The sequence below is a fragment of the Narcine bancroftii genome, chromosome 5 (assembly GCF_036971445.1).
Source record: "Narcine bancroftii isolate sNarBan1 chromosome 5, sNarBan1.hap1, whole genome shotgun sequence".
In the NCBI taxonomy this organism is placed as follows: domain Eukaryota; kingdom Metazoa; phylum Chordata; class Chondrichthyes; order Torpediniformes; family Narcinidae; genus Narcine; species Narcine bancroftii.
Genome location: NC_091473.1, coordinates 17246264 through 17267718, shown reverse-complemented (window position 1 = coordinate 17267718; position 21455 = coordinate 17246264). Strand labels below are relative to the sequence as shown.

Here is a 21455-nt window from a genome sequence, read left to right as displayed (position 1 = left end):
CAAAAGGAGACAACTCACTGACCAGCTGCATCCTCGGTTACCGGAGTGAAAACTAAGAACACTTTGGCCGTTAGCTTATACTTCTGATTCACTACGAAACTGCCTAACCATCAGACCATAGAACATGACAGTGCAGAAACAGACCATTCAGCTCATCTAGTCTGTGCTGAACTCTTTACTCCGCCTAGTCCCATCAACCTGCACCTGGACTGTAGCCCTACATACCCCTCCTATTCATGTACTGACCCAATCTTCTCTTAGATGTTGAAATCAAGCCCACATTCACCACTTCAGCTGGTAAGTCGTTCCTCACTCTCTCCACTCTCTGCATGAAGACATTCCTCATAATGTTCCCCTTAAACATCTCAACTTTCATCTGTAACTCATATCCTCTAGTTCTTGTCTCACCCAACCTCAATGGAAAAGCCTGTTCTATACCCCTCATAATTTTGTACACCTCTTTCCTTCATTCCTCAACATTCCAGGGAATAAAGTCCTAACCTGTTTGACCTTTCCCTGTAACTCAGCTCCTCACAACCCAGCAACCGGATCCTTGACCCTCATTGGCAGAAAAAAATTGAAGATCTCATTGTCACCAAGACCAAGGAGCTGGTTGTTGATTTTAGGAAGGAGAGGCCCAGAGACCACACACCTGACTGCATTGATGGGACATAGGTGGAGAGGGTCAAATCCCTCACATTCCTGGGAGTCCATATTTGAAGGCTCTCCTAGAGCCAGCACATCAAGGCAACTGTGAAGGTGTAGTGGACAGAGAGAAAGGAATTTAGAGCTTGGTGAGGGAACTGGACTATAGCCAAAAAAAAATGGACTGCAAAATGACAGATGGAATTTAATGCATACAAATGTGAGATGTTGCACTTTGGAAGGATAAACTTTCGCTGAGCACCTCCTCTCCGTCTGCATCAACAGTGACCTTCCAGTAGCCAACCACTTCAATTCTGAGTCACACTCGCAGACTCACATGTCTGTCCATGGCCTTATGTACTGTCCTACCCTGATCACTCACAGACTGGAACAACAACACCTTATTTTCCGTCTGGGCACTCTCCAGCCAGATGGCATTAACCTTGACCTTTCTGCTTTCTTCAAACTTGCTCACCTTTTCTTACCCCTCCTTCTTTCCTGTCTTTCCAGTTCTCCCCTCCCTTCCTCCTTACGCAATCAACTGTCCCTCTTCCCCTTCACTGCTGCTGTCCCCTCCCTGCTTTCTCCACCGATCATCTCCTGACTATGCCACTGCCTTCCACCTTTTCGTTCGGACATCTGCCAGCGTTCTCTCATACCTTGATGAAGGGTTCATAAAGGAGACAGTTTGACCTGCTGAGCTTCTCCAATATTTTGTGTTTTTACAAGGATTTGCCAGGACATGAAGAACTGAGTTACAGGGAAAGGTTAAAGAAGTTAGGACTTTATTCCCTGGAGCATTGAAGATAGAGGTAGACAAAATTATGATGGGTATAGATAGAGTAAAAGCAACCAGGCTTCTTCCATGGAGGTTAGATAAGAGGAAAAAAAACTAGAGGACATAGGTGAGGGTGAAAGGGGAAAAGTTTAAAGGGACATTAGGGGGAACATCTTCACGCGGAGAGTAATGGGAATGTGGAACGAGCTGCCAGCTGGATTAGTAAATGCAGGCTCAATTTTGACATTTAAAAACAATGGGCAGGTACAAGGATGGAAGAGATTTGGAGGAATATAGTCAAGGCGCAGGTCAGTGGGACCAGACCACATCTTCTAGAGGTCCCATAGTTTATGGTTAGGGTCATAGGAGAAGGGTACAAGAGCCCGACAGCTGCTAGAAATAAACTATCCTTGAACCTAGAGGAGCTGTTCTTCAGGCTTATGTACCTTCTGCCCGAAGGTGGCAGTGAAAAGAGGTTGTGACCATGGTGATGTCATTTTCCCTGACAAGCAATGCCATCTATCCCCCTTTCATCTATCCCTCTCTATCATGTCTGAAACAATAGATTCCCAGAACCTGGAGCTACCAGTCCCACCCCTCCTGCAAACAAGATTCACTAATGGCACAATGTCATAATTCCATTTGCCAATCTACACTATAAGCTTGTCCACCTTTCCTACAAATACTCCTTGCTTTGAAACTGATGCAACTCAGAACATTATTTCCACCACTCACAATGTTTGATTCCTGTCTTTGACTGTAGGTTTAACATCATCTTCCACAACCTCTCCACTATCTGCTCTGGCACTTTGGAGTTCTCTTCCCCCTACAAATCTAGTTGAAACCTCCTAGAGCAGCACTAGCAAACCTTCCCGCAGGGATATTAGTCCTTCTCTAGTTCAGGTGCAAACCGTTCTGCCAGTACAGGTCCCACCTTCCCTGTAATAGAGCCTAGTGATGCAGAAACCTGAAGGCCTCCTTCCTGAACCATGTCTTTAGCCAAATGTCAAGCTACATTATCATCCTATTTCTAACCTCACTAGCATGTGGCATGGCATCACCACCCTGGAGGTCCTGTCCTTCAACCTAGTGCCTAACTCCCTGAAGTCTCCTTGCAAGACCTCCTCACCCTTCCTACCCAGGTCATTGGCTCCTACATGGACCACGTTATCTAGCTGCTCACCCTTCCTCTTAAGAATGCTGTGAACTCAATCTGAGATATTCCAGACCTTGGCACCTGGGAGGTTACGTACTATCCAGGAGTCTCGATCTTGTTCTTATGACAATCAGGGTGTCAACATCTCTGAGGATCTGTCCTGGAGCCTCCATGTCCATGCTATCACAAAGAGGGCTCACCAGCTACTATACTTTGAGGTGTTTGAGGAGATTCGGTATGTCATCGAAGACTCCCAAACCTTTCTACAGGTGTACCGTGGAGAGCATTCTGGCTGGTTGCATCACTGCCTGGTATGGAGGTGCCAACTGTCAGGACAAGAACAAACTCCAGAGGGTTCTTAACTCAGCCTGAGACATCACAGGCACCAGATTTCACTCCATCGAGGACAGTGACATGAGGAGGTGTCTTAAAAAAGCAACCTCTATCCTCAAAGACTCCACCACCCCAGCCATGCCCTCTTCACTCTGCTACCATCAGGGAAAAGGTTCAGGAGCCTAAAGACGAGCAATCAGTGGCACAAGGACAGCTTCTTCCCCGCTGCCATCAGATTCCTGAATGATCAATGAACCAAAGACACTGCCTGACTTTTCAAGCACTATTATTTTTATTTATTGCTGTAAGATCACTATAAAATGAATGTTTACACTAAGATGCTGCTGCAAAACAATGCATTTCATGACTTGTTCAGGACAATAAATTCTGATTGTGAACTATTGTATCCCCCAATCACGACAGCTCGCCTCTTCTCCTCCCTGCCCTTCTGAACCACAGAGCCAGACTCCATTCCAGAGACATGACGGCCAAGGCTTGCCCCTGGTGGGTCATTCCCTCAATAGTATCCAGTGGCGTACTATTGAGAGGAACAGCCGCAGGATCACTACATTAACTGCCTGCCCTTTCCCTTTCCTGACAGTCACCTAGATACCTTCCTTCTGCCTCCTAGATGGGATTGCAACTCCTGTCTATTACCTTTTGCCTCCTGAATGATCCAAAGTTCATCCACCTCCAGCTCCAGTTCCCTAACTCAGTCCATGAGAAGCTGCAGCTGGATGAACGGGCATTGTTGCAGATTTCCCACATCCTGCAAACGGAGCACACTTCTGTCATTTCCACTGCTCTCTCTGGGCAATTGGCAAAAGACTTGACCTCACCTGCCCTTACCGGTACCTTCTCACTAAAGTCTTTTCTTCTCTATAGTGTAAGGTAAAACATCATGAGATGGGAATGTGTAGGGAGTTACCCTGTACAGGGCAGTAACAAGAAGGGGAGGTGTCCTTGTACTCCTGTTAGGTAAAACATCATGAGATGGGAATGTACAGGGCTGTAACAAGATGTAAATGCATCCTTGTACTTACAAGATAAGAGAGACATTGATGGATTGAGAGGCAGGAAGCTAGCAGGGAAAGGATAGCAACAGTTTTAGTCATTGGACAAGTAATGATATGATGATGTTCTAAGCACATATCCAAGGGTATAAAATATCACCATTTTGCTGATAACGGCAGAATGCATTCTCCGACTAACATGTTTAGTCGCAAGTGTTACAATCCGGTAATAAAGAACAAAGAACCCTGATTTCGACTCAGCCTGGTGTTTGTCTCACTCATTCATGAACAAAGCAGACCTAACAATTGGACTGCTATTACTGTGAGCAGTTGCACAACTGACTCAGCCCCCACTCACTGAAGCCTCATACCAAAGCTGCTTACCAAAGCCTCTGCTCGCCAAAGCCTCTCGTGCCAAAGCCTCTCCTCGTCGAAGCCTCTCGAGCCAAAGCCTCTGTCCGCTAAAGCCTCTCGAGCCAAAACATCTCAGACCCCATACTACCCTACAGAAAATTGTTTTTATTTCTGTACCTTTCATTTGTAGCTTCAATATTCCTGACTCGCTGCTTTCATGAAAAGATTGCACAAATCAAATTGATCCATCGATTCAACTATCCATTTTTTACACACCTCCTGATACACTTGATCCAAAATTGGCTTTGTTTTGTACAGTCTGCCCTATCAATCACAAATTCAACAGCAATGGTACGCAAATTAATTATAACCTTCCCAGTCTCTCTTCTCAAGAAATGCAGAACACCAGCTATTGTATTCCCTCTCCTGAGGGGAACTGCTTGTACACAAACACACCAGGCATCACTCACTTCCCGGCTTGAAAGCCAAGTGCACCTGAACCTCCAAGTAACAAATCACCTTTGTTCAGACACAGATCACCCTTCTTCCTCCATTTCTGGTCAAAACCCCATGAGAGTCAAGTTATGCTGGCTAACCATCTCAACAGAAGGACAGTAAATATTGATTCTGGCAGCCACTTTCATCTCCTCTGAGTAAAAACTCGTCACCTGACCTCCTTGCTTTTGATATTTCTGCTGCATCAACAAACTGCTGCTTGTGGAAAGTGTCCCAAGTATAAATCACTTCCCTCCTCCAATTTAAATGCAAATTATAATCTCCCACTTGCAATGCATTCAAATTCTCTTCCCTGTTAACTCCTTAGTCACAAGCTCATGAAATCATCCCAGCAGTACCTTCCTCTGCTGTAACTTCAAGAGCCAACAAGTCTCTTCAGTCACTTTACTGGGCGCTGATCTCAGTTCCTGGGGATGACTTGATTGAATGTGGAGACTGTACGATGCTGTGATTGGAACTGAATTCATGTAAAACATTTCATTCTCCTCCAATCACTGTACATTTCTGGGAATACAACCAGGTTTTATTGGGGGAGGTTGTTGTATATCCTTACCCAGTTTCACTTCCTTCATACTTTAAAGTGAGCAGAGATTAGCTCTCCTGTCTAATCAAACTGGGGTGAACACAGGAGTGCACTTCACATCACTGCCAACTCACTAGCTGACATTTCTGCTTTATGATCATTACCACTGAACCAAGTACTTTGCCACTTCCCCCTCTTGCACAGACCACCAATGTCCCAGTACATCCACATTCAGCTCCTAATTCTGCCCACTATAGTAAGTTAAAGCCAGGCACATCAGTAATTCTGATCATTTGTTTTGCACCTCAGCTTGGGATGAAGAGGTATGTGTGGCTGATAACTTCCTTCTCAACTTGCTAAGTTCTCAGGCTCTGCATTGAACACAACCTAAAGCCATGCAGTTACACCAGGCCAAACCAGGCACTTCAGCCCATTGAGTCTGTACCAACCACATTAACACAGTGGGGAAACAAGCCCTTCAGCCAATGGGTCTGTACCAACTGCAATCACACAGTGTGGGAGCAGGCCCTTTGGCCCATCAAATCTGTCCCAACCACACAGTCATACATTGTGGGAACAGGTCTTTCAGCCCACCTTCACCACACTGACTGAGGTCTGGCTAAAATAATCCCATTGGACCCTCCATTTTCTGCCCCATTTCCAGTTTAGTGACATCCTTCTGAAACATAACATGATGACCTAACCCCTATACTTAATGCCCTGAATGACAAAAGCAAGTGTGCCAGATCTGCCTGTTACAGAGTTCTGTGTTGTGTATTGGCCTATGTGTTGTGTGGTTTTGTTAAAAAATTACAGTTTGCCTTAGAGAGCCAAGGTGAAGGTGGACTGCGGAGAGAGTGGGAGACAGACTGAGCATGTGCAGAAATGATCTGAAAATTTCTGGACTTGGATGATAAACCACCACTGCGTGTGCTGTGGAGTGGAAGGAGGCCCAGAGCATGAGTCATGGTCTGGAGGTCAGTTTAGAATATTGGGATTTCAAAAAGGATGAACATTCCGAAGGAAGCCAGAAGGATCCGGACCAAGCCAATGGTTCCTCTCTTTGCAAGCAACACAAGACAACTTTAAATTTTGTGCTTTCTCTCTCTCTCTCTCCCTCTCTCTCTCTCTCTCTCTCAAAGATCTTTTGGCCTCAATTTACCAAACAAACTGAATTTTGTTTATGATCTTTGCTTCAGTTGAGATCGAAGTTTTGTGAGTCTTGTGTGTTTTGTGTCTAAGTTTTTCTGTGGGCTGGTTGGAAATATAACTTAGACTTTAATTACTTATGTTATATTTAGGCTGGGGAATTTATTAGTTTTACACTGTTATAGAAATTTGCATAGTAACCAGTGGGCATTGTTATAAAAGAGGGGATTTTGAATTAAAGTTTGAAGGTGAATTTTTTGATAATGGAGTAATTGTTCATCTTTACCCCTGTGTGATATGCCTTCTTTGTGGTTGCTGGTTTGATCTTGTAACACTGCCAAATGGTCATGACACTTTCAGGGAACTCTCTGTGTATTCCATGGTCTCTGTGCTGCAACACTCTCCTGACCTTACCATCTTCTGTGCTCATTTCCTCACACATCTCCAAGTTAATTCAATCAGCAACCTAATCTGGATCCATCTAGATCAATTATTAACTTACATCAGCTTCATCCAGTCATAGAGTTCTACAGCATGGAAACAGGCCATTCAAACCATCTTGTCCATGTAAGTTCCATTCACCTGCATTCAGTCCATATCCCTCTAAACCTTTATAAGGCACTATTGAGACCTCTCTTGGACTATTGTGAGCAGTTTTGGGCTCCTGGTTTAAGCAAGGATGTTCTGATGTTAGACAGCGTTCACAGGAGGTTAACAAGGATGATTCAGGGAATAAAAAGGGTTATCATATGAGGAGTGTTTGATCACTCTTGGCCTGTAATTGGAATTTAAGAGAATGAGGAGAATCTCATTGAAATATTTTGAATGTTGAGAAGTACAGATAGAGTAGATGCAGAAAGGTTGTTTCCCATGATGGAAGAATGTAGGACTAGAGGGCACAGCTTCAGGATTGCAAGGAGTCCACTTAAAACAGATGCGGAAGAATTTCTTTAGCCAGATCATGGAGAACCCCAGGTGGTTATGGAGGCCAAGTCATTGGATGTATTTAAGGCAGAGATTGATGGGTTCTTGATTAGCCAGGGCAACAAAGGTCATCGGAGAAGGCTGGGGAGTGTGGCTGAGTAGAAGATTCGATGGGCTGAATAGCTGATTTCTGCTCCTATGTCATGGTCTTCTTGTCTTCACCTTTCCTACCCATGTTCTTTTCTAACTGTCTTTTGAACATTATTATTTCCCCACTTCCTCTAGTTGCCTCTGTGGGAAGAAGGTGGTCTTCAGGTCCCCTTTCACCAGAAATCTATGCGCTCTTGTTTTAGATTCTTCTGCCTGGGAAAAACATGATAATTATTTACCTTATCAATGCCCCTCATGATTTTATAAATCTTAAAAAGTCTCCCCCTCAGACTCTTAACGTTCCAGGGAGAAAAGTCCCAGCTGATCCAGCCTCAGAATCCCCTTTGTAAAATTCAGGCTGACCAATCCCAGTAACGTTCCCATGGATCCTTTCTGTACCCTTTCCAGCTGCATGACATCATTCCCCCTCTGGGTGACCAAAACCTGTGCATAATACCTTAAGTGCGGTCTCACCTATATCCTGTACAGTTGTAACCTGACGACCCTCCTCCTATTCTCAGTGCCCTGACCGATGAAGGCTAGTGTGCCCAACACCTTCTTCTCCACCCTGTGATCCTGCATTGCCAGTCTCATGGAATGATGTTCTTGTAGCCCAAGTATTTTTGTTCTATCCCACTCCCTGGGCCCTAGCATTCAATGTGCAAATCCAGGCCTGGTTTAATCCACCAAAATGCCACATGTTAAATATTTAATGAGCAGCAGGGCCCCCAGCACCAATCACTGCAGTCTGAGTGACACCCCTCCACCACTATCTTCTGAACCCTACTATCAAGCCACTTCTGAATCTAATTGGCCAGGTGATCGGACCCTCCAAACTAGTCCATCACTTGGAACATGTGAAATTTCACACCGAAGATGTCACCTCCCTGCCATGGTCAATCATCTTGGTTACCTCTTAAAAGAAGACCTCCCGGATCTGTGAGGGCTGCAGGAAAGTCACGCTGACTCTTCCAAATCGAGCCATGCCTGTCCAATTGCAGGCAGATCTTCTCCCTCAGAATCCCCTTTCTAAAACTAATCAAATCTGGTCACAGGTCCCCAAGCGACCCACCACTGACACTTGAGTCACTTATTCTGCCTTGTTCTGCAACAGGAAGTCAAGTGTTATGCCCTCTCTAGTTGGGCCCTCTCTACATATTGTTCCAGAAAACTTTCCTGGATGCACTTCAGAAACTGCCCTGACCAAGGCCTTTACACAATGATCTATCAGAGGGAAGTTGAAAGCACCCATTGATACCTTATTGTTCAGTCAGTAGACTGTGAGCTCCCTCCACATTTCCTCCGTTCGTTCCTGCTTGCTGCTGGGGGCCGTTAATAGTGGTCACCCCCTTCTCATTTCGATGTTTCACCCTCCCAGCCTTACTAGTCCTTCCCCCAGGAATATTTAATATAATTTAATTTTAGAGAAACAATACAGTAACAGGTCCTTCAGCCCATGAGTCCTTGCCAACCAAATACACCCAATCAACCTGCAAACCCATTCTTCTTTGGAGGGTGGGAGGATCCAGAACTCCCAGTGAAAACCCATGCAGGTCTTGGGGAGAATGTACAAACTCCTTACAGACAGCTGTGGATTCAAACCCGGGTGATGGCTTTGTGCTAACTGCCCCCATATTCTCCCTAAGTTCAGCCACAATGTTCTTCCTAATGTGTTGAATCATATCACGGTTATTAGAGCTTCTGAGATAAAGTCCCTGGAATCAGATGGGATTTACCCCGGGTTACCATGGGAAGTGAGGGTAGAGATTGCTAGGGTGAGGACGATATACTTTGCATCCTCCATGTTGACAGAAGAGTTACTGGAGGAGTGAAGCATGCAAATGTAGTTCAGTTATTTAAGAATTGAGATAATCCTGTCAATTATAAAACAGTGATTCTTAGGTCAGTGGTAGGAAAACTGTTGGAAAGGGACTCAACCTGATCTCTGTGGTCCTCACTGGTCTCTGTCTGACCCCTGTGGGCCCCACTGGTCTCTGCCTTATCCCTGTGATCCCCACTGGTCTTAGTCTGATCTCTGTGATCCCCACTGGTCCCTGTCTGATCCCTGTGGTCCTCATTGGTCTCTGCCTGATCTCTGTGGTCCCCACTGGTCTTAGTCTGACACTTGTGGTCCCCACTGGTCTCTGCCTTATCCCTGTGATCCCCACTGGTCTCTGTCTGACCCCTGTGGTCCCCATTAGTCTCTGCCTGATCCCTGTGGTCCCTTGTGTTCTCTGCCTGATCCCTGTGATTTCCACTGGTCTCTGCCTGATCTCTGTGGTTACTACTGGTCTCATGGGTTCTTACCTTTTCAACAAGAGTCCCATATGGGATCATGCCAAAAGCTTTCCTGAAGTCGATGTAGACTACATCACCTCCTTTCATTGATAAGTCACAGTTAGCTCTTCCACCAACAAATCTGCACTGACTTCCTGTGATCAATCCCTGTCACACCACATAGATTAATCCTGTTCCCAGTGGCTTCCTCCCGCAGATGCAGGTCTCAGAAGCTTGTCATTACTCTCTGACAAAGGATATCCGGCCTGTACCCTCTGTTTATGTTCCTACAGATGCTGCCCGAGCTGTTGAGTGTCTCCAGTATTTTTACTGTTTTAATTTCCAGTACATTTATTGTCAGAGCTAGGGCTTTTCTATTTGGAGTGACGGAGGATGAAAGGTGTACAAAATTATGAGGGCCTTAGATAGGGTGGGCAGCCAGCATCTTTCTCCAAGGGTGACAATAGCAAATACCAGAGGGCATCTGTTTAAGGTGAGTGGAGGAAGGTTTAAGGGAGATGTTAAAGGTAAGTTTATTTTACACAGAGTGGTACGTGCCCAAAATGCATTGGCAGGGTGGTGGTGGAGACTGGTACAATAGGGACACTCAAAATACTCTTAGACAGGCACATGGATGTAAGATAAATAGAGGGTTTGGGTGTGAGGTGAAGAAGAAATAGATCATTCTGGAGTAGATTAACATAGGTCGGCACAACCTCATTGACCGTAGGACCTGCACTGAGTTGGAATGTTCGATGTTTTATGTTCCATAAAACGATGGCCTAACGGGTTATGGGTTCTCAAGAGGTTTCAGTAAGGGATCAATAGATTATTGTGGAGTAGATTAACATAGGTCGGCACAACCTCATCGACTGTAGGACCTGCACTGAGTTGGAATGTTCGATGTTTTATGTTCCATAAAACGATGGCCCTAACGGGTTATGGGTTCTCAAGAGGTTTCAGTAAGGGATCAATAGATTATTGTGGAGTAGATTAACATAGGTCGGCACAACCTCATCGACTGTAGGACCTGCACTGAGTTGGAATGTTCGATGTTTTATGTTCCATAAAACGATGGCCCTAACGGGTTATGGGTTCTCAAGAGGTTTCAATAACGGATCATTGACATGGACTTAAAGAGGCAAGAACTTATTGCTCTAGTCCTGGAATAATTTATTTCAACATCATAACTATTCATGCCATTTGTACAGAACTTAGTTTGCTGGGATAGAAATCCAGATAGTTCACTCTGGCAGAAGCCCTGATAGATCCACAGATGGTCACGTTAAAAAAAAATTACAAAGAAATGTGAGCAGTTCGATGTGAAGTCAAAAAGCTGCAGACAGATGGATTTCAACTGAGAAGAAAATAACCTCGTCCACTTTTAACCCAAAAGCCAGCAAAAAATGCATTTTCCAAACAGTTATCAGTAACAAGTGAAGCTACATAAAATCTAGAGGTTCGTTGAACTGTCATGGACAATTGAAGAATTACAGAATGTAAAATGCTGGCCTTCAGATACACACCAGTCATCTGGATATAGAGCATATGGATGGACGTTATGCCAGAACTATTCCAATTCTTTTGAGCACGGTGAACAGAAGGTTACATTGGCAAGATCATGTACTGCACACATTCACTCAAACCAGCAGGCACTGGGTTGCAAGGTTACAAGTTCAGGGGCTACCATCACACTAGATTGGGGAATCTAGAATGAGGGTCATGCCGAGGACATTTGGCCAGGTCTTTCAGCAATGAAGCCAAATAAAAACACTTGCAAATCCAAAGCATTGCTATGTCTTCAATGAGGGATGTGGTGGCATCCAACACCATTTCAATGATTGCCAACAACACCAAGCATTGAAGATTCCCATGGAGAAGAGTGTTGCTTAAGTGGAGCTCCTTGTAGTCTCAGAATAACTCACCAAGAACCCACAAACTGTGGCAAGGACTCCTTTTACACTAAAAACCCGCATTATTGCTGTGTACGTGACCTGTCTGGAAGCCAGCTTGCTTGTTTACACAGAACAAAGGAAATGCCAGGTCAGTGAGTCCTTTTACACACCAAGCCGGCTTCCTGGAACAATAGAGGCGGGACGTGCAGCACAGCAGCGCCGGTGTCTAGTGTGATGTAAAGCACGCACTGGGCAGTGACATCACTCTGTACACAATAATGGCGGTTGAACAGCAGGTGCTTATGCTAGCCGTGTACATATTTTACACTCTTTGAACGCAAGCAAAGCTTCTGCAGGTCGTAATCAATGTTATTAAGCATCCAATGTTGTAATCGTGTGAACAACATTTTCATGCAATCAGAAAAAGGTCTGAGGAGAATGTGAAGAGAAGCAGGGAGTTATTTGAAGCAGAAGGGTGCATGGACCTTAGACACTGGAGAAGGAGACATTTGATTTTTTTGAGTTAATTCATGCTGGTCTCTGAAAGAAGAATGGGGAGGTGAGTGAGAGGGAGAGAGAGAGAGATCACAGGGGCCCATGTTCTAGACTAATGTCCTCAACAATTTTGATGAAGATGAGTGGCGGGGTCATTTTCATATGTCTCTGGCCACTTTTTACTTTGTATTGGAACTTGTTGAGCCACACCTGAGGGCAAGACAACAAACTGGCGACAGCCTCTGGAACCTTGGCTAAGATTCGCCGTTGCTTGGTGGTGGTATGCTACCATGTGAATATCGATCCATCAGTTGTATTTTTGGTGTCGGTGTCACTGTGGAATTTGTATTGGTACACCAAGTTACTGGAGCATCGAGAAGGGCGTTTTCTAAACATTTTGTTGAACTGCCAAGTGGTGCACATCTTCAGGAGACAATGGACAGATTTGGAGAATGGGGGTATCCAATGTGTATTGGTGCCATCGATGGCACATATTTTCCCATCATCTCCCCCTCCATGATGAATATAAGCTTGCTACAATCAGAAAGGGTGGCACTCGATTGTTCTTCAAGCAGTTGTTGACCACAACTGCTGGTAAGGATCACGGCCTGAGTTACAATTATCTTTCTTTAACAATTAATGTGATTCATATATCAATCTATACATTCAGAGTTCTGTTGTTCCAACTTCACATATGTGTGTGGGTTCGCCTGGCCACACACATGATGCTTGAATTTTAGCCAACTCACCCATCTATAGAAAGGCCGAAGATCAAGGCAGGTACCTCTTCTCACGTGAAGTAAGTTTATAAACCCCACTGTACAGTAATGTATTTGTGGATCAAGCAATCAATCGTGTTTTGAGAGGAGTCAAGTGATGGAGTAGTGGCCGGACGGTGAACTCCAGCCCTCTCCAGAAAAGTCGGGAAAAACAAGAGAAAACACAAAGGCACAGAAATAAAAGTTACAGAAAAGTGAGTATAAAGGTGGAAAGAAGATGGCGACAAAAAAAGAAAAGTCGAAAGCAACGGTAAGAAGAGAGGAAGAGAAGACAAAGGAGGAAAAAGGTGAAGGCCTTACCTGTCCGAAGAGGCCCGCTGCGGAGAGAGAAACCCGCTCCCTCAGGTCGGTAAATAATGGACTACAAAAATGGCTCGCTGAGCCGAGCAAAAGTGCGCAACCGCGCATGCGCGAAACTTCGCGCATGCGCGATGCGAATGAAAAAAAACACACCGACGGGAGGGGGGACCAGCTGGGGAGTCGATCTCCACAGCCGGCAACGACAGCTGCAGAACACCTGCAGCAAGAAGAGACCACAGAAGACAATAGAAACAAGAAAGAAGAGGAGGAAAGGGCAACAAAGAAACAACAGATGGTCAACCCAGAGGAAGAAGAAGAGGAAGAGGAAGAGTATGGTGAAATAGAAGAAGAAAAGATAGGCAAGGTAAAGGATATACTTGCTCTTATTAAAGGATACATGGAGTCATTTAAAGAATGGCAAACACAGGAATTTAAGGATTTAAGAAAAAGAATAAACAACACAGAAGAGAAAATAATTAAAATGGAGATGACCTTAACAGAAATGGGAAAGAAAATGGACAAGATGGAAGAACGGGCAGTAGCAGCAGAAATGGAGGTAGAAGACTTAAAAAAGAAATTGGAGAAATCTAATAAAAAAACTAAAGAGACACAAGAACTACTAGCTCAAAAAATCTCTTCTCTTTGGCTTGGCTTCGCGGACGAAGATTTATGGAGGGGGTAAAAAGTCCACGTCAGCTGCAGGCTCGTTTGTGGCTGACCAGTCCGATGCGGGACAGGCAGACACGATTGCAGCGGTTGCAAGGGAAAATTGGTTGGTTGGGGTTGGGTGTTGGGTTTTTCCTCCTTTGCCTTTTGTCAGTGAGGTGGGCTCTGCGGTCTTCTTCAAAGGAGGCTGCTGCCCGCCAAACTGTGAGGCGCCAAGATGCACGGTTTGAGGCGTTATCAGCCCACTGGCGGTGGTCAATGTGGCAGGCACCAAGAGATTTCTTTAGGCAGTCCTTGTACCTTTTCTTTGGTGCACCTCTGTCACGGTGGCCAGTGGAGAGCTCGCCATATAATACGATCTTGGGAAGGCGATGGTCCTCCATTCTGGAGACGTGACCCATCCAGCGCAGCTGGATCTTCAGCAGCGTGGACTCGATGCTGTCGACCTCTGCCATCTCGAGTACCTCGACGTTAGGGGTGTGAGCGCTCCAATACCATAACAGAAGAAATAACATAAAGATAGTGGGCCTTAAGGAAGATGAAGAAGGCAAGAATATGAGGGAGTTTATAAAAGAGTGGATCCCTAAGACCCTAGGATGTCCAGAACTACAGCAAGAATTGGAAATAGAAAGGGCACATAGAGTATTGGCCTCTAAACCACAACCACAACAAAAACCAAGATCTATTGTAGTAAAATTCCTAAGATATACTACAAGAGAAAAGGTACTGGAGAAGACAATGGAAAAAGTAAGAGAGGGCAACAAACCACTGGAGTATAAAGGGCAAAAAATCTTCATTTATCCAGATATAAGTTTTGAACTCCTAAAGAAGAGAAAAGAGTTCAATACAGCAAAGGCGATTTTATGGAAGAAAGGGTATAAATTTATACTAAAGCATCCAGCGGTATTGAAAATATTTATTCCAGGACAACAAAACAGACTATTCTCGGATCCAGAAGAAGCACGAAAATTTGCAGAACAATTACAAAAATAGACTGAGGGAGGAAGACGGGTAATGAGAGTTAAAATGATCACGACTGATATGTATGTGGGTAAAGACAAAAATAGACTGAGGGATGAAGACGGGTAATGAGAGTAAAAATGATCACAATTGATATGTATGCAGGTAAAGAGGTATAAGAGTGAATAGAGACAATGAGCATACATGAATGTATCTGTACTTAGAGGAAAATATAGATAGTATAGACAAGAATTAATAAGGGAAGGTAATGGAATAGAGAGAATAAGGAGGGAATTAAAAGAGGGACCTTTGTGACATATGAAAAGTGAAATCTTTTCTGGGGGAGGCGAGGTGGGGGGAAATAGCGGTCACTGCAAAATCAGTTGACGCTTGCGAGTGGATTCGCAAATCCAAATGGAGAGGGGAGATGTGGTTGTCCGACAAGGGATAAAGGACAACTCAGGAGGTGAAGGGGAGATTGGGGATAAATAAGATAGAAATAGGAGAATAAGGAAAATGTTAGATGTTGTAGGAATGTTGTCTTATAAAGAGTTGAAAATAAGAAAACAGAAATGGAAAAGGAGGAAAGGTAATGATGGAAAAACGGAAAGAGAAGATAAACAAAATATAAAAGGGCTACGCTGAACTATATGTCTTTAAATATTAATGGAATACATAACCAAATTAAAAGGAAGAAACTACCAAATTTAAATGAATAAATGTATTCCATTAGAAAAAATAACATATTGGTTAAGAAATAATATTGAAATATTCGAACAAGTATAGGAGCCTTACATTAAATACAATAGCGAAAACCTACCGGGGACAAACATTACCTAAGTTGATGGAAGGAGAAGGAAAGAAAAGAATGGACTCAGTAGAATTTCTGGTGTAATTTTGTTGAATGACAACATTGTCTGACTGGCTTAATGCAACCTAGATTGTATACCTAAAATGGATGAGAGGGGGGGGTGGGGGGGTGGTTTGGGAGGAAAGGGGGGGGGGAGAAAAAGTCACTGTATATGTGTGAAAAAGAAATAGTGTATATCATGGCTAATGTGATTTATGGTGTGAAAAATAAAAAAATTAAAAAAAAAAAAAAAAGCAATCAATCGTGTTTTTATCATCACATGTATCTCAATGACAATGGGTCACTGGACAAATCTTTGGCTTGGCTTCGCGGACGAAGATTTATGGAGGGGGTAAATGTCCACGTCAGCTGCAGGCTCGTTTGTGGCTGACAAGTCCGATGTGGGACAGGCAGACACGGTTGCAGCGGTTGCAGGGGAAAATTGGTTGGTTGGGGTTGGGTGTTGGGTTTTTCCTCCTTTGCCTTTTGTCAGTGAGGTGGGCTCTGCGGTCTTCTTCAAAGGAGGTTGCTGCCCGCCGAACTGTGAGGCGCCAAGATGCACGGTTTGAGGCGATATCAGCCCACTTGCGGTGGTCAATGTGGCAGGCACCAAGAGATTTCTTTAGGCAGTCCTTGTACCTTTTCTTTGGTGCACCTCTGTCACGGTGGCCAGTGGAGAGCTCGCCATATAACACGATCTTGGGAAGGCGATGGTCCTCCATTCTGGAGAGGTGACCCACCCAGCGCAGCTGGATCTTCAGCAGCGTAGACTCGATGCTGTCGACCTCTGCCATCTCGAGTACTTCGACGTTAGGGATGAAAGCGCTCCAATGAATGTTGAGGATGGAGCGGAGACAACGCTGGTGGAAGCGTTCTAGGAGCCGTAGGTGATGCCGGTAGAGGACCCATGATTTGGAGCCGAACAGGAGTGTGGGTATGACAACGGCTCTGTATACGCTTATCTTTGTGAGGTTTTTCAGTTGGCTGTTTTTCCAGACTCTTTTGTGTAGTCTTCCAAAGGCGCTATTTGCCTTGGCGAGTCTGTTGTCTATCTCATTGTCGATCCTTGCATCTGATGAAATGGTGCAGCCGAGATAGGTAAACTGGTTGACCGTTTTGAGTTTTGTGTGCCCGATGGAGATGTGGGGGGGATGGTAGTCATGGTGGGGAGCTGGCTGATGGAGGACCTCAGTTTTCTTCAGGCTGACTTCCAGGCCAAACATTTTGGCAGTTTCCGCAAAACAGGACATCAAGCGCTGAAGAGCTGGCTCTGAATGGGCAACTAAAGCGGCATCGTCTGCAAAGAGTAGTTCACGGACAAGTTTCTCTTGTGTCTTGTTAAGCACATGGCATAGGAGCCTTTATTCCTTGGAGTGAGGAAGAATGAGGGGAGATTTGATAGAGGTATACAAAGTAATGAAGGGTATAGATAAATTAAATCCAAGCAGGCTTTTTCCACTGAGGTTGGATGGAACTTGAGCACTGGAGGAAATGGGTTAAGGGTGAAAATTGAGGTGTTTAAAAGAAATATTAGGGGGAACTTCACACTGAGAATGTGGAACGAGCTGCCAGCTGAAGTGAAGAACGTGGGCTTGATTTTGATGTTGAAGAAAAATGTGGATGGGTACATGGATGGGAGTGGTATCAAGGACTATAGTCCAGATGCAGGTCAGTGGGACTCAGCTGAATAATAGTTTGGCACAGATTAGATGGGCCGAAGGGCCTGTTTCTGTGCTGTAGTGTTTTATGGGTCTGAGTGTTTCATGAGCCGTTAGGGGAGGTATGGCAGGTCAGCAGCACAGCATTCACACTCCAGTCTCAGCTCTGGTGCCAGTTTGTCCATTGTCATGCCCTTCCCACATGTCTTGCTGTTTCTTTTAATGGTACAAGACAAGTTGGTTGGTGTGCTAATCAACCACTGACATGTCTGGATGGTTACCAGTGCCACAACTGTGGGTGGGAACCTGACACTATTCTGAACAATGGTGTTCCTGCCATTTTGACAATGGCTATGTATTGGACTGATAACCCTGGGTTGAATGGAGAAGGCCCCCCCCACCCCACTTGCACTGCTCAAGCATCCTTGTCATTTGGAGGGACACAACATAGGAGTTAGGCCTCCCACTGAAGGAAAGCAACACTGGGAGCCATCAGCAATGAAAAGGCATTGTGCCCACATTATGGTCTTCCAACAGGCACACTTCGGTTATGGGAAAGCACTACAAACTTGAACTTGACTTCTCACCTCAGTTATTGAGGTCTCATTTCTCATTATCTGTTTCAACAGCCCAGGGATGTTGGCAAGCAACCTACAGTCCAGAGATCTGGACAGCTCAATGAAGGTATTGGCTGGAGAATGATGAAGGGATGATCAGGGAAACTCATCAATGCAGACTTTTACCAGAACAACGAAAAAATTGGGTGGAAAAAATAAAAATGTTAAAAAATTAAAATCAACCTGGAAATCTTTGCTTTAAACAGAACACATTCAACATACGAGTCAACACATCCCACCCTGGCCAAAGTCTCTTCTACCTCCTCCCAGTGTGAAATCACTGAGCACCAGATTCTAAGATGGTTGCCACCCAGAGGACATCTGTTTAAGCTGAGTAGAGGAATGTTTAGGGGATACGTCAGAGCTAAGTATTTTACTCAGAGTGCTGGGTGCCTGGAATGCATTGCCAGGGTGGTGGTGGAGGCTGGAACAATAGGGACATTCAAAAGACTCTTAGATAGGCACATGGATGTGAGAAAAAGAAAGGGTTAGGTTGTTGTTAAGTAGGTTTACATAGGTCGGCACAACATGATGGGCTGAAGGGCCTGTACTGTACTGTTCTCTGTCCTATGTTGTGGTTTCCCATTATAATCAGATCACTGAGCAAACCTCGTACGAATAAATTCATGTTGCCATTACTGAGCAAACCTCACTAATAAATTCGTATTGCCATTACTCCATTTAAACTTCTTTCTCACAGTAATTCTGCTGTACTTATGTATGGGTTAACTTGCTGAATAGCACACAAAACAAACACTGTATCTTGGCACACCTGATAATAAATGTAGATGTGCAAAATGTACTTTGCTTACAGTTATTGATTACAAATGATGGACAGTTGCTCGTCAGAAACTGCAGTTCCCTGCCCAACACCAGACAGAATTACGCGTCACAGCCTTACCTTGCTTGTATGAGGAGGTCGAGGCGTACAAGTCCCTGAGCTTGTCAGGAGGTGGAGGAACCACGGGGGCAGTACGTCGTTGCTGAGCAGGGGCCTGCAAAACACAGCGGGTCCACAATTCAAACTTTCCTTCACCAACCGATTGGGGGGGTAACCGAGGTGAAGAAAACCGGAGATTGCAGGTTCTGCTTCTTTGCAGGTTGCGACTGACACTGACCGTGCACCTGAACATTCCCCCACACTCTGTGCATGTGGGCCAAACCCCCTCTCGATCTGTATTGATATCGCCACCGTCCCAACATCAACCCTCAGTTTCCGACAGAGAGGGTCGAGTAACGGATCAATGGATTATCCTCCTTCCCCTCTCCCCACTGAGAATGGGACAATGGATTTCCACCCTCCCTCATTGAGAATGGGACAATGGATTCTCCCCTCCCTCACTGAGAACAGGACAATGGATTCCCCCCCTCCCTCACTGAGAACGGGATAATGGATTCTCCCCTCCCTCACTGAGAATGGGACAATGGATTCTCCCCTCCCTCACTGAGAATGGGACAATGGATTCTCCCCTCCCTCACTGAGAATGGGACAATAGATTCTCCCCTCCCTCACTGAGAACGGGACAATGGATTCCCCCCTCCCATGACATAAAAAAAGTTGATGGATTTCCCCCTTCCCTCCCCCACTAAGAACAGATCAATGGATTTCCCCTCCCCGCCCCCACTAATCACATCCTGCTTACTTTAGGAGATGGGATTCAGTCAGATTTTTAAATTAAAGCTCCAGGTACGTTGGGATTGCTTAATCTCTTGAAGATGAAGCCCCTGACTTTTCAAGCAGACACCTTTGAGCTGATCCAGATAAACTGCAGTCGATTAAAATCACCCTTAGATTAAAACTGCTGGGGTCTGCAGGCTGTGGTATTAACCAGTTCTCCAGTGACTGGAAAGAGGGAGTATCTGGAATGAGCTGCCAGAGGAAAGTGTACAATTGGGAACAGTAACTACAATCAATAAACATTTGGACGATGTATGGAGAAGAGGGGCTTGGAGAGATGTAATGTTCAAAGTTCAAATGGCCTAATTCTGCTTTGATGTCTTACAATGGACTAAAAACAGGGAAACAGGATTAGCTCGGATACCATGGACTATTTCGGCCGAAGAGCTTGTTCTTTGGCTCTAACTTTGCAGTCCACTGTTTTAACTTGAGGCTGGCAGAATTCAGGTTACCACCAATTGCTTCTTCCCTGATCATGACCAGCCCATCAATCTACCAATGCCTGACAGTGATTTACTGCTGCCCAATATTCTCTGTGCTGGATGGCTGGGATTTCTTGCTGGCTGTAATTACAAAATGGTTTTAGGGCTGACAAGCAAAGCTTGGCATTAAATCCTCCCTCAGGAAGTTTGCATTGACCATCTTGGTCCACAGCAGCAGGTGAAGTGAATAAGTGAGGTCAGGGCCATGTGGCTCAGGTTGCAGAATTGACTATGGCCTCACAGCCCATTGGAATGCTGAGCACGGAATGGTTGCTGTTAAGTGCTGTTAAACCACCTGTGTACATGAATACTTACCAAACATCACCCAGGAATAGCTGCCACCTCCCATCTAATGGAAACAGGCAGTGCATATTTCTAATTTATGGATAGTGGCTCCTTGACAATATTTTTCTTCAATTCACTAGGGAGAGGTATCTTGGTCAATGTGAGAACACGCTAATGTGCTAATGCATATGAAGGTTAAGAAAGAGGAAATGCCAGATAAGTCCCTGGGACCAGATAGAATATACCCCAGATAACTAGAGTAAGCAAAAGAGGAGATTGCTGGGGCACTGCCAACGATCTTTACGTCCTTCCTGGCCACAGGGTGAGGTACCAAATGATTGAGAGAATGGTAAATGTAGTCTCCTTCTTTATAAAAGGTAAGAGGGACAGTCCTGGGAATTATAGACCAGTGAGTGGTGGGCAAACTATTGGAGAGGATTCTTATAGACTGGGTTTACAAACATTTAGAGAAGCACAGTCTTCTCAGGGATGGTTGTCACTGCTTTGTGAGGGAAGATCATGTCTCACGTCTAACTGATTTTCTCAAAGGAATGATAAAAGAAATTGATGAAGGTGGGTGGACATGGTGTGCATGGATTTTAGTAAGGTGATTGACAAGGTCCACCATGGTAGACTCATTCAGAAAGTCATGAGCCATGGGATCGATGGAAACTTGGCTGCTTGGGGATTTGGAACTAACTTGCCTGTAGAAGGCAGAGGCCAGGAGTACATATTCTGCCAGGAGGTCAGTGACGAGTGGCATTCCAAAGGGATCTGTTCTGGGATTCCTGCTCTTTGTGTTTTTTTAAATGACTTGGATCAAGAAGGAGAGGGGTTGGTCAGTAAGTTTACAGATGATACGAAGGTTGTAAACATTGTGGATAGTCTGGAAGGTTATAAAAGGTTACACAGGAAATAGAATGCAGAGTTGGGTGAAGAAGTTGCAGATGGAGTTCAATGTGCATAAGTGTA

General features: G+C 44.8%; 1 protein-coding gene across 1 annotated transcript in view; it reads right to left on the bottom strand.

The window, feature by feature from the left end:
- nckipsd (NCK interacting protein with SH3 domain) overlaps positions 1-21455 on the bottom strand; it is a 212249-nt gene that overhangs the window by 66667 nt on the left and 124127 nt on the right. The window contains exon 4 of the mRNA XM_069936908.1: positions 18940-19033. Within this exon, the coding sequence (XP_069793009.1) occupies positions 18940-19033 (94 nt within the window). The remainder of the gene's footprint in view (positions 1-18939; positions 19034-21455) is intronic.